Raw genomic sequence first — 20,066 nt, 5'->3', positions numbered from 1 at the left:
GTGCTGTGATTCACCGGAGCAGCGATGACGTGACTCCCGCGCATGCGCACGGGAGCCAACACTCGCGGCATATCGCTGCGATCTGTGGCTTACCCAGTGCGCCTGCTCGCCGCTGTCTACGGTGCATGCGCCATAGACAGCGGTGGCTGTCTTCAGGTAAATATCTCCTAAACCGTGTAGTTTAGGAGATACTTCTTGGACCTACAGGTAAGCCTTAATCTAGGCTTACCTGTAGGTCAAAGTGGTTTGTAAGGGTTTACAACCATTTTAAAGGAGCTGCAGGAATATCTGCCAAGTATTGGCTGTGTGGTACATGTGACAATGATCTCCTGTATTCTTCATATGTCTGGGCTATGGGGTAGAGGGGGAAGACAGAAGCCTTTTCTTACATAGAAAAACATCCAAGCCCGGCTAAATTTTGCAAAAGCACACCCGAAGTCTCCCAAAAGCATGTGGGAAAATATGTTATGGTCTGATGAAACCAAGATTGAATTTTTTGGCCATAACACCAAAAGAACACCATACCAACCGTGAAGCATGGTGGTGGCAGCATCATGCTTTTGGGACTATTTTTCTTCAGTTGGAACAGGGGCCTTAGTCAAGGTAGAGGGGAATTATGAACAGTTCCAAATACCAGTCAATAGACACAAAACCTTCAGGGTCTGCTAGAAAGCTGAACATGAAGAGGAACTTCATCTTTCTGCATGACAACGACCCAAAGCACACATCCAAATCAAAGGAATGGCTTCAGCAGAAGAAGATTAAAGCTTTGGAATGGCCCAGACCTGAATCTGATTGAACATCTGTGGGGTGATCTGAAGAGGGCTGTATACAGGAGATGCCCTCGCAATCTGACAGATTTGGAATGTTTTTGGAAAGAAGAGTGGGCATATATTGCCAAGTCAAGATGTGCCATGCTGATAGGCGCATACCCAAAAAGACCGAGTACTATAATAAAATTAAAAGGTGCTTCAACAAAGTGTTACTGTAAGAGTGTGCACACTTATGCAACCATATTATTATTATTTTTTTTTTTTTATTCCCTCCACCTAAAACATTTCAGTTTGTTGTTCAATTGATTTGTACAGTTTATAGGTCACATTAACCACTTGCTTACTGGGCACTTAAACCCCACTCCTGCCCAGACCAATTTTCAGCTTTCAGCGCTGATGCACTTTGAATGACAATTGCGCGGTCATACAACACTGTACCCAAATGACATTTTTTATCATTTTTTTCCCACAAATAGAGCTTTCTTTTGGTGGTATTTAATTACAGCTGGGAGTTTTATTTTTTGCTAAACAAACAAAAAAATGCAAAATAAAAAAAAATAAAAAATCATGTTTAATAGTTTGTTATAAAATTTTGCAAACAGGTCATTTTTCTCCTTCGGTGGCACCGATAGGCACAGATAAGGCAGTACTGATGGGCACAGATAAGGCGGCACTGATGGACAAAGATGGGCTCAGATAAGATGGCACTGATAGGTGGCACGGATGGGTGGCACTAAGGGGCACTGATAGGTACCACTGATAGATGGGACTGATGGGCACTGATAGGTGGCTCTGATAGGTGGCACTGCTGGGCACTGGGCAGCACTGAGGGGCACTGGTAGATGACACTGATGGGCACAGATATGTGGCACTGAGGTGCAGCACTGTTGTTGAGGCAGATTTTGGGCACTGATAGGTGGCACTGTGGGCACTGATAGGTGGCACTGTGGGTACTGATATATGGCACTGTGGGCACTGATAGGTGGCACTGTGGGTACTGATATATGGCACTGTGGGCACTGATGTATGGCACTGATGTATGGCACTAGGGGCACTGCTGGGTGGCACTTTTATTAATAACTGGCTGGTACTGGCAGGGGGCAGGTGGACACTGATAAGTTGGCTATGATCGGGACTGATGTCCCGATCACAGCTGCCGGTGATCGGCTTTTTTTTTTCTCTCGCGCTATCAGCGCGAGGAGGAAAAATAGCCGATTGCCGGCTCTGTTTTGTCACATGATCAGCTGTCATTGGCTGACAGCTGATCACGTGGTAAGGAGTCGGGATCGACCCCTTGCTCGGATCCGTGATCAGGCGAGTCTCATAGACTCACAGGGCGCGCAGGCCGCTCGCACGGGACGGCGTCAATAGACGTAGTCCCGGCACAGGAGGTCCGCGCTGTAGCCGTCATTCGGCTATAGCGCGGATCTCTAGTGGTTAAAGGTGGAAAAAGTTCTGAAATGATTTATCTTTGTCTCATTTTTTTACGTCACAGAAAGCTGACATTTTAACAGGGGTGTGTAGACTTTTTATATGCACTGTGTGCAAATACAAGCAGCTGGTGCAAAACAATGCAGAGCTCAAAGAATGTCCAGTGAAAGACTGGAAGCCTGGAGACCTGTAAACAGAGAAGGTGCTATCAGTATCAATGACAGTTTCATCTTCATTAACATGGAGCTGCTAAACATTTCCTGTCCACTGTTTACAATGTAACTAGAGAAGGTTTAATGTCACCCAATTTCAGATCCCAGATTTAGCAGCATCTTTAACCCCTTAGTGACTGAGCGTAAAGCAAATCTTAAAGCGGTAGTAAACGCCCTGAGGTTTTTTTTTTTTTTTTCATACCTGCAAGGGAAAAGGCATAATGAGCTAGTATGCACCGCATACTAGCTCATTATGAAATACTTACCTTAGAACGAGGCCCCGACATCTCGCCCGATCCACGCCGAGGGAGATGACATGTTCCCTCGGCATGTCTTCCGGGTATCGCGGCTCCGGCGCTGTGAGTGGCCGGAGCCGCGATATCGTCACTCCCGTGCATGCGCACGGGAGACTTCTTTCCGGCAGGGTCCGGCGCCTGCCGGACTTTCAGCTGAGAATCCTCTGTGGGCATGCGCCGCTGCAGTCAGCGGCGCATTGCGAGGGGAATATCTCCTAAACCGTACAGGTTTAGGAGATTTTTTTTTTTTGCCTACAGGTAAGCCTTATTATAGGCCTTATTATAGGCTTTCCTGTAGGTAAAAGTTGTAAAAAAAGACTATACAACCACTTTAACGGCTGAACAGAATTTTGCAACTTTGACATGTGTTAGTAAAACTGTACATACCATTGCATATCCAGGTGAATTATACCTTATTTTTTTCAGGACGAATTGGGCTTTCTTTTGCTGGTAAATGTTAACTGATGTCTCCTAATTTTTTATTTATTTTTTCCTATCATTATTGAAAAAATAATTTTTCTTTTAATTTAGTTGTATATTTCTTGCTATTACCATAACTTACCATCTGGCGATCACCTGCTCCGGCTGTCCGCTTTACTGCTCCGGGGATTAGAAATCCCCTCCGCTTAAAGGGGTTGTAAAGAGAATTTTTTATTTTTTTAAATAACAAACATGTTATACTTACCTCCACTGTGCAGCTCGTTTTGCACAGAGTGGCCCCGAACCTCCTCTTGGTGTCTGTCTCGGCTTCCCCCCGCAAGTACTTCTCACGTTCATGCGAGCTCCCTCGCATGGTGAGAAGTACTTGCGGGCGCGCTCCCGTGATACAGCCGGCGACTATAGCCGCTCACTGTATCACTCGGCCCCGCCCCCCGGTGGATGTGATTGACAGCAGCGCAAGCCAATGGCTGTGTTGCTTTCAATCCATCCACTTAAGCCAGTCAACAGCCAGGCTGAGCGGGCGAAGAGGATGTCGGAGGTGAGCGCAGGACTTTTGAGGGGTCAGGTAAGTAAAACGGGGGCTGGGGGGGCCGGCACTGTCAGATGTTTTTTCACCTTAATGCATAGAATGCATTAAGGTGAAAAAATGTTTACCTTTACAACCCCACAATCTCCTAAACATACCTTTTATAAAGGTACGGATAGGAGGCATTCTAATTGGTCGGTGCCGACCAGTCAGAACCCATGTAGCCTGTCCTATCAGCGCTGGAGAAGAGGGGAGAAAGCCACAGGGATTTCAAATCCCCGGAGCCGTAAAGTGGATATCCAGTGTGTCAGAACGGGAGATCGCAGGAATCCAGGTTAGCAGGACCGGGTGCGATGGGGAGGGGGTCCAGGGTAAGTTCATTGTATAGATTTTTTGTAAAGGTGAACCTTCTCTTTAAGGCTCCACTCACACTTGCGCGACTTGTCATGTAACTTTGGACATCAAAGTTTTATGACAAGTCTTTCCCCATGTTTTTCAATGATACCCATTCATATATGCGCAACTTGCAAGTTGCAGCAACTTCAGAGTAGTTCATGCACTACTTTCGTCTGACTTTCACGCAACTGGAGGGTCATAGACTTCAACACTAATCCTCAGAAGTTGCATGAAAGTCGTACCTGAATATTATACTGTCACGATCAGGGGTCAGGCTCGAAGACCAATTGCTATAGCAGTTGCAGGACTACCACTAACCAGCAGGATAGGAACACAGGCAGTCACCCTGGCAGATGACATAGGCTCACCTGAGGTGCGGAGTCTAAGTACTAACTGGTTTTCACCAGAGCTCCAGATGGTAGAGATGGATTTAGCTGCCTGTTAGTACCAGGTCGCGGTCCTCAGGATCGCCCCACCAGGAGGGGAGCAAGCCGGGGTTCAGTAGCGGATGAGCAGGTAAGGATCAAACAGAAGCGTGGTCAGTAAGCAAGCCAAAAAGGTCGGTAACGAGTTGTTGCAGGTTGGGATCAGGCAGAAGCGTAGTCATGGAACAAGCCAAGGGTCGATAACGAGCAGTAGCAAATATAAACGGCAGCAGGGAAGACGGGAGCGAGATACAGGCTGGAGATAGCACAATATTCTGGCAAGGAGGAAGTGCAGAGACATGGCTTATATCAGGAAGTTCATGGGAGGAGCAAAGAGTTCAAGGTTCAGCTGAAATCAAGGTACAAGGCAGGGTTGTCTAAAGGATCTGACAAGGCACTGTCCAGCATCTCAGATAGCTCAGAGAGAAGATTCATTGCCAGACACAGCTGAGGTCCCGGGTTCAAGTCCAGGTCCTGACATATACAATGCAACTTGTGTGCAACAGTTGTCTATTATCACTGGTCAAAGTCATCTCCAAGTTGCACCCATCCAAAGTTGCACCAAAGTTGGCGCAACTTTGGAGTCGTACAAGTGTGAATGGAGGTTAAAGTGGTTGTAAACCCTCCCCCACAACTTTGTTCCATGTAAATCAGCATACAAAACTCTCATGAACACTGCTTGTAGATATCACCTTACTTGCTTAGTATTGTTGTAATCCTTTTTGTTCTTTATAATGAAGTCACTGAGCATGCCCAGATCTCCCCTGATTTACGGCACACTCTGTGTACTTGTCTATTTATTATCAGGACTTCCTACGGAACAACTCTGAAATCCCAGGAGAATGCAGAATCATTCGGAGCTTCCTCCTACACACCATGTGACCATGTGACCATGTGACATCACATGCAGTGTAAACCAGGGCATTGGACAGCATTACTGCAGTCTTATCAGCTGAAGCTGATAAGACAAAGGCAAACATTAGATAATCGGCACAAGTAAATACTATAAAATAAAACAAGTCAGCTATGAACAGGGAAGCAGGGTTGCCATAGAAACATTGGAATGAGAAGGAGGCTTGGTTAACAGTACAGGAAGTGCTCAATGTAAGGGGCGGAAATAAACTCCACTGTGGACTCAGAAAACAATACTTAAGATGGCGCTGCCTAACCCCTGGAAACAAGTTTTTTAAAGTTTCTTTAAACAGTAAGTAATATGTTATTTGGGCTGGATTACAGTGGCTATAGGTTGATAATTACTTATTATAATGGACTAAATGAAAAGAAGCATCAGAGTGGGAGAGTTTACTTCCTCTTTAACCACTTGCCGCCCGCCATATAGCAAAATGACGGTGGCAAAGTGGTTTTAATATCCTGACCGGACGTCATATGACGTTATCAGGATATTAAGGCGCTGCGCGCCCCCAGGGGCGCGCATCGCGGCGATCGTTGTTGCGTGGTGTCAGTCTGACACCCCGCAACTACGATCTCGGTAAAGAGTCTCCGACGGAGACTCTTTACCACGTGATCAGCCGTGTCCAATCATGGCTGATCACAGTGTAAATAGGAAGAGCCGGTGATCGGCTTTTCCTCACTCGCGTCTGTCAGACGCGAGTAGAGGAGAGACGATTGGCTGCTCCTCTGAAAGGGGGGGTCTGTGCTGATCGATTATCAGCACAGCCCCCCCGAGGATGCCCACACTGGACCACCAGGGATGCCACCAGACCACCAGGGGATGCCCAGCACAAGGTATGCCACCCTAGACCACCAGGGATGCCAGCCAGTGCCCATAATGAAGGCCAATCAGTGCCCATAATGGACATCACTGATTGGCATGCATTATTGTTTGGCACTGATTGGCATCCATCCCTACAATACTTTAAATTACAATGCCGCCTATCAGTGCCCATCCGTGCTGCCTATCCATGCCCATCCGTGCCATCCTTCCGTGCCGCCTATCATGCCCATCCGTGCTGCCTATCCATGCCCATTTGTGCCACCTATCCATGCCACCTATCCATGACAATCCGTGCCACCTATGAGTGCCTATTTGTGCCACCTATCAGTGTTTATCTGTGTCGCATATCAGTGCCGCCTATCAGTGCCACTTCATTGGCGCCACCTCATCGGTGCCCATCAGTGCCGCCTTATCAGTGCCCGTCACTGCAGCCCCATCAGTGCCCATCAGTAAAGGAGTAAACTTACTTATTTACAAAGTTTTGTAACTGAAACATGTTTTTTTTTCAAGATTTTCGGTCTTTTTTTATTTGTTTAGCAGAAAATAAAAATCCCAGAGGCGATCAAATACCACCAAAAGAAAGCTCTATTTGTGGGAACAAAATGATAAAAATTTAGTTTGGGTACAGTGTAGCATGACCGCGCAATTGTCCTTCAAAGTGCGACAGCGCTGAAAGCTCAAAATTGGTCTGGGAAGGAAGGTGTATAAGTGCCCCCCGGTATTGAAGTGGTTAAGGTTAAATTTGAAGGACACTTCATTATCTAACATAGATTTCTAAAACGAAATATCTTCTACAGATTTCCGTATAACTGGAAGCTCCTGTGCTGTGTATTGGTGACCATTCGTTTGTAGTCTGTTATTTTTAAATTGGTAACTGATTAATACGTTTCTCAAACACAGATCAGTGGATTGTCTGAATGTTGCGGTGAATGTAACTTGGGTTAAAGAGTGTTTCATCATCTGAGCTGGCACTGGAGAATGTTGGTTAATTAGTAACAATTCTGAATCAAGTATTCACTCAGCTTCTGTTTTTCTGATTAATCTCATGCTTCCTTTCCAGGTCCCCTACCGAGGGATGCTGAACAGAGATGGAGGCCCACGCTGGCTTGTGGATGTGGAGCTGGCTCCCCTGCCTCCTTCTACTGTCCCAGGTCCATACAGCCACATCGGGGGACTGCAAGGGGCACCGGACAGTGCTGCGTAGTGTGCCAGGATTTGTAAGCGACGGCCCAGGAAACTATTCAGTGAACGGCAATTGTGAATGGTTGATAGAAGGTATGGAATAATCAAAGTGGTGTTCTAGCAATGTCATGTTGTATCCAAGAAGTACAAATTTGCCAAAATTGACGTAATGTGATATTAAAGAGGGAGTCCGCCGGGAGTCCGCGTTTTTTTTTTTTTTTTAAAGCCAGCAGCTACAAATACTGCAGCTGCTGACTTTTAAAATAGTGACACTTACCTGTCCAGCGCGCCCGCGATGTCGGCACCCGAAGCCGATCTCTCGATCGTCTCTCGGGTGCTGCCGCCGCCATCTTGGGTATGGGAATCAGGAAGTGGAGCCTTTCGGCTTCATTTCCCGGTTCCCTACTGCGCATGCGCGAGTCGTGCTGCGCAATAAGGATGGACTCCGCTGCCTCTGGGATCTGTGTGTTTCCCAGCAGGCAGCGGGGGACTTTCGGAAAGGGGCGTAATCTACGCCCCTTTCCGCAAAGAGCCATCCCGGAAGTGGGTGCAGATACCTGTACTGTACAGGTACCTGCACCCCCCTCCCCCCCTGAAAGGTGACAATTGTGGCGTCGGAGGGGGGGAGGATTCCAATGAGCGGAAGGTCCACTTTAGGGTGGACCTCCGCTTTAAATTAGAACTATAGGCAAAACTTTTTTTTTTTTCATTTTGGATGTAGCGAGGGAGGGTTATTACACCTCTCGGATTTTTTTTCACCATCTGTGTCTCATTTCAGAGATTTCCCTTCACTTCCTGTCTCATAGCCAAACGGGAAGTGGTAGGAAATTCCTGCAAATTAAGGATTTTCTTTGGGGACCCCACAGGTCACCAGAACGAACATTCCTATCAGAAGATTTCCCCTCTAAAGCCCTGTACACACGGTCTGACTTTCCGACAGAAAATGTGCGATCGGATAGTGTTGTCGGAAAAACCGATCGTGTGTGGGCTCCATCTGACTTTTTCCGTCTGAATTTCTGACACACAGTTTGAGAGCAGGATCTAAAATTATCCGACAACAAAATCTGAACGTTTACATTCCGATCGTGTGTAGAGAATTTCCGACGGACAAAGTACCACGCATGCTCAGAATAAATTACGAGATGAAAGCTATTGGCTACTGGCCCGTTTATAGTCCCGTCGTACGTGTTGTACGTCACCGCGTCCAGAACGATCGGATTTTCCGACAACTTTGTGCGACTGTGTGTATGCAAGACAAGTTTGGGCCAAAATCCATTGGAATAAATCCGATGGATTTTGTCGTTGGAAAGTCCAACCGTGTGTACAGGGCATTATACCTTTCTGGGGGATAGCCCCAAATTTTAGATTTTATTTTACTGATAATGACAGAACATATAGGAGATATGGGACTTTAAAGGTGCAAATCATTGAAGACAACAGTACATAATGTAAAAAAAGTATATACAAATTTTATTAAATGAACAACATCAATAAAAAAAACAGTACATACAGTATAGTCATGACCATGGATGTGTGCAAGGCATCCTAATATTGACAATGATTTACTGTGATCACGTTCATGTTTTCGACATGTTTCGCCATATGGCTTCTTCAGGAAAGAACGTGAAAATTCATTAAATACCAAGACCTATAATTTGACAACATTAGTTGTGCAATGGAAACAGAGAAAATACACATTAATAAAGCAAATATGTACAAACTGTATTTTATATATATCGATGTCTGCACTTAAAGAGGAAGTAAACCCTGATGGGTTTACTTCCTCTTTCATTCCCTGCAAAGGCAAAGCATAATGGACTACTATGCATCGCATAGTAGTCCATTATGTGTCACTTACCTGACACAGGAGCCAGCGAAGTCACCGCTGTCCTCTGTAGTCCGCCGCATCCATCTTCTCGGTGGGTCTCGCAGCTCCACCGCTGTCATTCGGCGAAGCCGCAATGACGTCACTCCCGCGCATGTGCACGGGAGCGGAGACGCGCGGCATTGCGCGGCATCTTCGCTATCGAGGATGCCACGCTCAGTGCGCCTGCGCGCTGCTGTCTACGGCGCATGCGCCGTAGAAAGCGGTGCCCGTCTACGGGCAAATATCTCCTAAACCGTATAGGTTTGGGAGATATTTCTTGGATCTACAGGTAAGCCTTAATCTAGGCTTACCTGTAGGTCAAAGTGGTTTGTAAGGGTTTACAACCACTTTAAATGAAAGGCGAAAGACCATCCCCAAACAAGAACCAAAGGGCCATACCTCATATTGTGAGTCTAGAGGCCCGAACTGTATTGAATTTAAGATGAAAAATGGAATCCGCCAAAATGCTGCATCCACACTCCAAAGTCTTCAATGATAATGGTAAACAGAACAAATAGAGAAGGTGAATCTCCTTAACGGGGGCACAGACAGCAATAAAAACTGACAAGAATTCTAATCCCTCTCCACTCTATCCAAAACTAAAAAAAAAAAAAAAACATTTTGCCTTTAGTTATACTTTAAAGCGGGATTCCACCCTAAAGTGGAACCTCCGCTGATCGGATCCCTCCCCCCCTCCGGTGTCACAATTGACACCTTTCAGGGGGGAGGGGGGTGGAGATACCTGTCAAAGACAGGTATTTACACCCACTTCCGGGCATAGACTCCCGTGGGAGTCTACGCCATTTCCTGCCCTGCCGCGCTGTCTGCTGGGACACACACAGGTCCCAGTGACAGCGCGGAGATTTCCTATTGCGCGGCGCAACTCGCGCATGCGCAGTAGGGAACCAGGAAGTGAAGCCGATTCGCTTCACTTCCTGATTCCCTCACCTAGAATGGTGGCGGCAGCAGCCGAGGGCCGAGCGATCGATCGGCCTCGGCTGCCGGCATCGCTGGAACCCGGGACAGGTGAGTGTCCATTTTATTAAAAGTCAGCAGCTGTAGTATTTATAGCTGCTGGCTTTTAATATTTTTTTTTTTGGTGGAATCCCTCTTTAACCACTTGACCTCCGGAAGGTTTTACCCCTTTCATGGCCAGGACTATTCAACACTGTTCTAATTTAAATGGTCATGCAACACTTGACATTTATATAATATTTTTTACACAAATAGAGCTTTTTTTTTTTTTTTTTTGGTGGTATTTGATCACCACTGAGTTTTTTTTTGCCATATAAATAAAATAAGCTAAAATTTTGAAAAAAGTAAACAGTGTGAGATATTTAATAAGAGACACGGTGAGTTTGTTGAAGTTAAAAAAAAGTAAAAGTAAGTATAAGAAAAGTAAAAAAAAAAAAAATTCCCAATTTTTTTATTATTATTATTTTTTTTTTGTACATTATGTCACTGGTGCAGTACACCGTCATATGACTGGTGTGGTGGTGATTAGGTATACTGACTGGTGACAGTATGTTAAAAAAAAAAAGTATAAATAATGTTCTATTCAAATTTTTCTTTTTCTTTTTTCTTTTTTTTTTTTTTTTTAAACATACTTTCATCAGAGTAGTTAAGTGTCACACTGTACTACTCTGGGGTTCAGGGCGGTAGTTTCCTGGGGAACCACCGCTGACACTGCCCGCTGCTCACATGCAGAACCATGTTTTGGATATTGATCTTGACACTAGTGAGCTTCTATGCTAACTTTAACACCCACCATGATTTGCTCAAAACCATGAATTCATCCAGCACACTTTTTTTTAATATTTTTTAAAAATTTCATTATTTCAGCACCCAACAGCAATTACCGCGTGTTGCTCCGATTTCTGTTCATGGAGACAGAGTGTACCTACGACTACCTGTTTGTGTATGATGGAGATTCCTACAGTGATCCTCTGCTAGCTAGCCTGAGTGGGAGCAGCCTGCCCCCCACCCTGGAGGCCACGTCTGGGAAGGTAAAGGGTTATGGGGCATGTCTTGCAGGAGCAGAAAGTGGGGTAGAATGTATTCACACATATAGACTACACATTGATGTAACTATTCAGAACAGCACCATAATAATATTTTTTTATCTGCTCCCTGTTTTTTTTGTGCTATATAGTCTGTATTGGCTATCTACTGTATAATATAATGGAAAGAAACAGTAAGATACATAAGTGTAGTTAGAAGGAAAGTATGGGAATTGTTTAAAATCATACTTATCTAGGTGGATGCAAAATTGGTCCAATGCTGCCTCTGTCCCCCGCTGGCTCTAAGACTGAGAACTGAGCGAACGAACACCGCTGATCACTCAGTTCTCAGAGCTCCCTGAGGTGAGAGCTGGTGACTGTCAGTCACCGGATCTCTGCTCTGCCCCCCCCCACCCTCCACACTCACTGGAACGCTGGGCTGTGAAGGAGGTGGGATCGGCTGGCTCAGGCTCTCAGCAGCTCACTGAGAGGCTGAGCTGGGTGCTGGTCCAGGCATGTGGGCGGATCCTGACCATATAGTCGTGAGCTTTCCTGAGCCTGGACCGGCTCTGTGACATCAGCCGACAGCAGACTACAGCCCGCTGCTTGCTGAGAACATTCTGCACTCCTGTGATCTGATCCACAGGAGAAGTACAGCCAAACGAGCTTTGGCTGTACTTCTCCTTTAAAGTGACCTGGTCAGTAGCATAATAAAATCCAAAGGGCGCTTCCCTGCAATAGAAGGGGTATTGCATCACATCTCCAGTGGCCTGTGTCTCCCATGGCATTGTGTTTTCTTCCTTTAAGGCTACTTTCACACTGGGACGGAGGGTGTTAGCGGTAAAGCGCCGCTAGTTCTATACATAGCATCGCTTTTCGGCCACTAGCGGGGCACTTTTATCCCCCGCTAGCAGCTGAGGAAAGGGTTAAAAGTGCCCGAAAAGCAGCGATGCCGAAGCGCTTTACAGGCGCTTCGGCAGCGCTGCCCATTGATTTCAATGGCAGCCGCGGTTTAGGAGTTCTGTATACACCGATTCCTTTTTTCAACAAGCTTGTTCCAGAGCAGTTGGTCCTTTGATCAACTGCTCTCAAACAGGGTTGGGTATATATAGATTGAAATTTGTCCAGTCTTTACTCATCTGGCAGAATTTCGATCCATCTATGGCCACCTTAAGATTGCAGCACAGGACACGGGGAGCGCAGGATACACAGGCCATGGTAGAGGTGAGTACAATAGTTCTTCTAATACAGTAATATATTGGTTTGCGAGTAACGTGGTACACGATCATTTTGCAAGACAAGCAACATTTTTCACATTTGGACTTGATATACAAGCGCTGTCTTGATATACGAGCAGTAGTTTTAATGTAAAAAAAAAAAGAATTACACGCACAATGTTATGGAGTCGGTGTTAATCCATGTAAAGCCGCTGTGTATATGTGCAGTAAAGCCGCTGGTGTACAGTATACAGAGCTGTATGTGGCCAGAGGTCCGAGTGCTTTCTGGAGAACTCAGAGACACTCCCAGCTGGGTGGGGCGGGCGCAACATGTGTTTGGAGCACCTGGAGGTGCCAACAGTTCCCGAGTGTCTCCGAGTTCCGAGCCGCTGGGAGCTGCTGTAAACTGTACACCAGCGGCTCTACTGTACATATACACCAGCGGCTTTACATGAATCAACACCAGACTCTTTAACAATGTTCGTGTAATTTTATATATATATATATATATATATATATATATATATATATATATATATATATATATAAAACTGTTATTTTTTTATTTAGTTTTTGCACCACAGAGGTACTGTACGGTACTGTGCAGTATTCCTACCATTGATACGGTACTGTATTTTTAAGTGCAGGTTAATTTTTTATTTTTAGAGCACACTTTATACTGTATTTTGTATTTCCGTAATCCTTTTCCTATGAATAAATGGTTGTGGAACGAATCATTTGAGTTTCCATGATTTTTTATGGGGAAATTAGTTTTGATATATGAGTGCTTTGGATTCCAAGCATGCTTCTGGAACAAATTATGCTTGCAAACCAAGGTATTACTGTACAGGAAATTGCCCTTTTGGATTTTGTATGTGACTGGCAGGATTGCTTTTAATTGTTTTGTAAGGACTAGAGTAGAACCAACTGTAATCATTGATCTGAACACATAGCAGCATTTGTTAATTATAAAGGGTCAACCAAGAAATTTGCAGTAGTTATAGGTAAAGTCTTGCATGGTTTTGTCTCGAGGACATTTGCACTTTACTTTGCTTTATATAGCAAACCAAACCTGTGGCCAGATGTGACTATTTGCTTGCCTTTATCTGGCCCTTGAGGCAATGTTGACACCAACATTGGGGCATAATTCCTTCCACTGAAAACAAAAATGGGGCACTATTCCCCCCACTGACATCAACTATTTCTACCCTAATACCAAAGATCGGACCTTGTTTAATCCTGCTGGACACAGTCTGCCCCCCCTAAAGTCTAAAGTACAATAAATTGGCCTTCTCTTTAGAAAGTTTGGAGATCCCTGCTTTATAGAGTAGTGCTTCAATCAGAAATGTAGGCAAATTTTTGAATTCCCTTTTAAAATGCATATATGTAAACTGTCTTACCTGCCAGGAAATTGTAATTCTGTTCAGCCAGTTATCTAATTCAGACACCAAATGAATGGGCTGCCTTAACACAGTGCGTGTCAATGTATGGCTTTAAGCGGTGCATATACCTGAACTGTCCCATAACGCCATGCTATCTGTACTTGTCTCTGAGGGGTATTGTCTAAATAGTCATTAATCTCTTCTATAAATGTTTTGTCAGATGCTTCTTCATCTATTCAGCGACGCAAATTACAACTTGCTGGGTTTTAACGCCACATACAGCTTCTCCTTGTGCCCGCAAGGTTGCTCTGGACATGGAACTTGCCAGGAAAACAGCCAATGCTTGTGTGACTCGGGATGGGGAGGAGAAGGTTGTCAGGTGCCGGACTGCAGCACCTACTGTCACCACCATCATGGGATTTGTAACCAGGTACCTATGAGTAAATGTTGTGAGCTTGCTCAATGCTTACTCATGCTAATGACTGGAAAATATTCTCTCACTGTTTCTGCAGCATGTCCTCAGTCTCCATTCACACCTGTAGCATGTCTGCAGTCACTGACTATCGTCTGCAGTATGTGTTCAGTCACTGACCATCTCCTGTAGTATTGTGGCAGTCACTGACTATGTCCTGTAGTATTCTGCGATCTGAAGTAGCATGCTTGCAGTCACTGACCATCTCCTGTAGTATTCTGCAATCTCCAGTAGAATGCAGTCACTGACCATCTCCTGTAGTATTCTGCAATCTCCAGGAGCATGCTTGCAGTCACTGACTATCTCCTGTAGCAGGGGTGTTGCTAGAGGGGGGGCACCCGGGTGGTAAGCAATTTTTCACAGGCAATGGCCTGTGTTGGCGCTTCAGTCATCAAGGCATCATGGTTGATATGGTGTCAGGGTGAATGAAGCGCATTATTTCTATTGTTACATTGTAATATATAATAAAGTGATTCAACTCACCATAATGCAGAATCGGTGGGAGCCCTTGGCGTGTCACTTGCCACCGTCACCTGCCACCAGACCTGGATGATGGCTTGCCTCATCACTTGCCACTGTCGCCTGGCACCAGATGTGAATGATTGCTTGTCACGTCACCTGCCACTATTTGCAGATTGTTACTTGCCATGGCAGCCAGTGCCGCCAAATGTGCATTGTCGCTGCATTGGTGGCAGGCTGGCAGCACTGGTCCATTTAGCAGAGGCAGTTGTTTCTGAGTAAGGGCAGGAGAGCGGTGATGTGGGGTGGACGGAGAGAGGTGACGTCTTCTCTGCTCGATTCTGCTCCCTTCTGCCTCCCTAGCGCTCTCATGCAGCCCGCCCACCCGCCACCCGGCTGCAGAGAGGCCACGGCCAGCTGGTTAGGCAGGGACTCCTGCGGCAAGAGACTCTGGGCTATGGGCCCCAGATTTGAGGCTGTATGCCCCAGTTTCTGGGCTATAGCCTAAATAGCCACCCCCTAGTGACGCCACTGTCCTCTAGTATGTCTGCAGTCACTGACTATCTCCTGTAGTATTCTGCCAGTAACTGACCATCTCTTGTAGCATGCTGGTAGTCTCTGTCCTCATACCCTGGCAACATCCACAGTAACTTACAGTTTGCTTTAGCATTATATACATTGTAAATTACATGCAACACTTTGAAGTCAGAGGCTGCATGATCAATGATTTAGTGCTCTTTTTAAATTTTACTTTTTCTTCACAATTTATGCAATTTCTACACCCTTTCTGGGTCATTTTGCTATCATCTCTTTTCTGTTTATTGGTTGTCTTTGTTACTGTTTTAACATGTAGTTGTCTCTTTTTTTAGGAGACTCAACGCTGTGTCTGTTTTCCCGGGTACATGGGGGAACAATGTGACCTATCCCTCACTGATAACCAGGGATCTGGAACCTGGTACAATGTGAGCAGTCAGGATCCAGCCTTCAGCCCTCGCACCGCTGCCGCTGGAGCCTTTCTGCCCCCAACCAATGCTCTTTATATATTTGGAGGTAAGTTTGAATGTGTGGGGACAATCCAGTTGCTAATTTTATTGGCCATAAGGATCAAACTGTTGAGTGTGAAATGTATGGATTTGGTAGTTACTGTATCTGATATGATGTCTGTATGGAGGCTGGAAGTGATCTAAAAGAATATGACAGACCACGGCTAGTTTGGCACATAAGATGAAGGTGCCCCATGCACTATATAAACCCTCCTGGAGCATAAGGCCAAAATAGCTGGCATTGAAGTAGATGACTTATATGAAGTTACAGCACATAAAGGACATTTTTTTTTATACTTTAAAGATAAAATATATATATATATATATTTTGTATATTCATTATTTAATAGAAAGCAATATTTTACATTTGAACATGCTTGCAGGTAATATCAAAATTCACTGTGGCAGAAGAGCAAAACCATATCCGGTAAAAGAATATTATGGAATACATGGTCAGGACAAATAAGAGTACCATGTGGTACATAGCTGTGAAATTCTCAATTGTTTTTAATTAATTATTTTTAAAGGAATGCATTGCTGGGCCCCTGCAGGGTCAGGGTGATCGATTTTATCTGGGTGTAAGCCAGAGACCTTGCCATAATGGATGGCCTTACTAATTGCTATGCTGCAGCCAGAATAGCCCTCAAGCCCTCAGAATTACCTGGCCGTGCTAGCCCATGCTATGTTGTAGCAGGCACACCTTGGTCACAACTAGATTGCAATCGCTCATATGTACAGTATTCCTGCCTCATCCATCAACAGAACAGAAATGCCTTTAATCAAATACAAGGTGAATTATTACTGAATCCTACAAATTATCACATTGCCAAACTCCTTTTGAGAATGCTAGTTGTCTTACTGACTTTGATCTAAATCAGGAGTGTCCAAACTTTTTAAACAAAGGGTCACTTTGGAGGGGGGGGGGGGGGGGGTGGTAATGCAACAGTGGTCAGGTGGGAGAAGAAAGTGCCCATGGTGTCATTGGGAGTAAACAATGCCCCATCATTGCTATTAGAGTAATAGTGTCCCACCATTGGTGTCAGTGGGAGGAATAGTGCCCCATAATTGATGTCAGTAAGAGGAATAGCATCCCATCATTGGTGCCAGTGGGAGTCAGTGTCCCGTCATTGGTGTCAGTGGGTGGAATAATACCCCATCATTGATGTCAGTGAGAAGAATAATGCTCCATCATTGGTGTCAGTGGGAGGAATATTGCCACCATCATTGGTGTCAGTGGGAGGAATATTGCCATCATCATTGGTGTCAGTGGGAGGAATAGAGTCCCGTCATTGATATGAGTGGGAGGAATAGTGTCATATCATTGGTATGAATGGGAAGAATATTGCCCCATCATTGCTGTCAGTGGGAGGACTGGTACACCGTCATTGGTGCCAGTGGGAGGAATAGTGCTCCATCATTGGTATTAGGCAGAGTAATAGTGTCCCATCTTTGGTGTCAGTGGGAGGAATGGCGCCCCATCATTGGTGTCAGTGGGAGGAATGGTGCCCCATCATTGGTGTCAGTGGGAGGAATGGCGCCGTATCATTGGTGTCAGTGGGAGGAATAGTACCCCATAATTGGTGTCAGTGGGAGGAATAGTGCCCCATCATTGGTGTCAGTGGGAGGAATAGTGTCCCATCATTGATATGAGTGGGAGGAATAATGTCTCATCATTGGTGTCAATGAGAGGAGTAGTGTCCCATCATTGGAGTCAGTGGGAGGAATAGTGCCCCATCATTGGTGTCAGTGGGAGGAATAGTGTCCCATCATTGATATGAGTGGGAGGAATAATGTCTCATCATTGGTGTCAATGAGAGGAGTAGTGTCCCATCATTGGAGTCAGTGGGAGGAATAGTGTCCCATCATTGGTATCTATGTGTGGCGTAGTGTGGCAACATTGGTGTCAGTGAGAAGATTAGTGCCCCTTTGTCAGTCGCAGGTACTGTCCCCCACTGTTGCTGACAGTGGGGGGAAAAAATGCCTCAAGGGCCGGTCAAAAGCAAGCTTTGGGCCACAGTTTGGAGACCATTGATTTAAATGTTCACTCACTGACCTTGAATAAGCTTGCAGCAAATGAAGTTGGAACTCCTAATTTGCATACTTGTTCTGGGTTACTGACTTTTTTTGAGCTTTGCATTAATATACTAACCAGGCACCCAGAATTTTCGAAAGGTGAGTTCACCAGTGGCAGCCAACATATTTCCCCAGTATGAGTTTATACGGGCAGCAAGCTATATAGCTTATGTATTGTAAAATGTTTTTCACAGGTTTGGATCTGAATTCTGCTCTTCAGGATATGGCCATTTATAACTTCACGTCAAACACCTGGGAGAGAAGGACATACCATCCGAGCCCGGTATGTTTTACATATAATCACTTTGTGAAAATCAGTTAAATAATCATTATTTTTTTTTTTTTTTTCAAGTAGCCTGAGAAGACTGGTATACTTGTAATAAGATAATAGCAGCGTTAAACAGCAGAGACCGTCAGTGTAATGAACTAAAATGGCTTCCCTAATATACAAATATAAATGTATACTCTATAGAAAGAAGACAAGGCTTGATTTACGGACCTAAATTGTGGGTACTGTGCCCAAAAAGGCAAGAGGAAGCAGAGGGCAAGAGGAAGGGCCAGCACTGTTGAGCCAGTTATGTTTGCTCAAATGATTTCAGGCATCAGGAGTTCGCTTTTGAGGAGGGAAGAAAAGTGGGGAGAGGGCCATATCAGCATGCTGAGACCTCTTCATTGTCAAAGAACACACAAATGATACTGCAAGATATAGAGCTCCAGCAGTGTATAGTGCTTTTGCCAAGCTGGCTATGTAGACTGGCAGGGATGTCACAAGACTGAATGAATGTAAAGTATTTTGACAAGTTAAGAGCTCACTTGTATGTATTTCAGTTCTATATTGAGCTGCTTGACAAATTCAGCTTTAGCCCTTGTACACACGGTCGGAGATTCCATCGGAATGTGTCCTATCGGACCGTTTTGTCAGATATTCCGACTGTGTGTGGTCTGCATCGGACTGTTTCCATCGGGATATCTGTCGGACCAAATTTTCCAACTTGCTGGAAATATTTTCCGACAAACTGCTCCTATCGGACATACTCCGATCATGTGTAGCCTACTCCGACGGACAAAGTGGCACGCATGCTTAGATCAAATTCCTACATCAAAGCTATTGGCTACTAGCCTGAACGTAGTCCCATCGTAACAAAATTACGCCATCACGTTCTGAAAGATCGGATTTTCCGACAACTTTGTCCGACCGTGTGTATGCAACAGTTTCGGACAAGATCCGTCGGACAAAATCCGACAGATTTGGTTGTCGGAATCTCCGACCGTGTGTACAAGGGCTTAAAGTGGTTGTAAAGGCAGAAGGTTTTTGTTCTCACTGCATTCTATGCAGTAAGGTAAAAAAAAAACCTTCAGCATGCAGCCTTCACTTCCCTGCAGCCCCTCCTAAATACATACCTGAGCCCGATCTCGATCCAATGATGTGCACGAGATCCGAGGCTCTCTCAGCTCTCTCCCTCCTCCTTGGCTCAGATGCAGCAGTGGAAGTCATTGGCTCCCACTGCTGCCAATCACAGCCAGTGATGAGGGGGGCAAGCTCTGTGTGGAGATCGGGAGCAAGCATGCACGAGTGCCCCCGTAACAAGCGCCTTGCTATGGTAGCACTAGTTGGGAGGACTCAAGAGGGCCGGTGTAGGACCCGAGAAGAGGTGGATCAGGGCTGCTCTGTGCAAAACCATTACACAGAGCAGTTAAGTGTGACATGTTTGTTATTTTAAAAAAAAAAGGGAATCTTTACTATCACTTAAAGTTACGCTTGGGAGCGAGCACGCCCGGGTGCCCCCTTAACAAGCGGCTTGCTATGTGGGCACTCAGTGCGGGGGGGGGGGGAGCTAGGAGTGCTGGTGGGGGACGAAGAGAAGAGGTGATTGGGGCTGCTGTGTGCAAAACCATTACACAGAGCAGGTAAGTATAATGAGAAAAAAAAGTATTTGATCCCCTGCTGATTTTGTACATTTTCCCACTGACAAATTATCAGTCTATAATTTTAATGGTAGATTTACTTTAACAGTGAGAGACAAAAATAGTGAAATAGTGAAAAACAACAAAAATATCCAGAAAAACGCATTTCAAAAAAGTTATAAATTGATTAACTATTCGATCCCCTATCAGTCAGCAAGATTTCTGTCTCCC

At 45.2% G+C, this 20,066-nt stretch overlaps 1 protein-coding gene across 1 annotated transcript in view; it reads left to right on the top strand.

The window, feature by feature from the left end:
• Window positions 1-20,066, top strand: part of MEGF8 (multiple EGF like domains 8) — a 136,747-nt gene that overhangs the window by 13,306 nt on the left and 103,375 nt on the right. Inside the window, exons 2-6 of the mRNA XM_077456617.1 lie at window positions 7,296-7,510; window positions 11,127-11,290; window positions 14,104-14,313; window positions 15,684-15,864; window positions 18,125-18,213. Coding sequence (XP_077312743.1) covers window positions 7,324-7,510; window positions 11,127-11,290; window positions 14,104-14,313; window positions 15,684-15,864; window positions 18,125-18,213 — 831 coding nt within the window. The 5' untranslated portion in view covers window positions 7,296-7,323. The remainder of the gene's footprint in view (window positions 1-7,295; window positions 7,511-11,126; window positions 11,291-14,103; window positions 14,314-15,683; window positions 15,865-18,124; window positions 18,214-20,066) is intronic.

Source organism: Lithobates pipiens, unplaced genomic scaffold (genome assembly GCF_037356315.1).
Source record: "Lithobates pipiens isolate NorthernLeopardFrog02 unplaced genomic scaffold, aLitPip1_a1.2 Scaffold_27, whole genome shotgun sequence".
NCBI lineage: Eukaryota > Metazoa > Chordata > Amphibia > Anura > Ranidae > Lithobates > Lithobates pipiens.
This window is presented reverse-complemented; position numbering and strand designations above follow the sequence as displayed.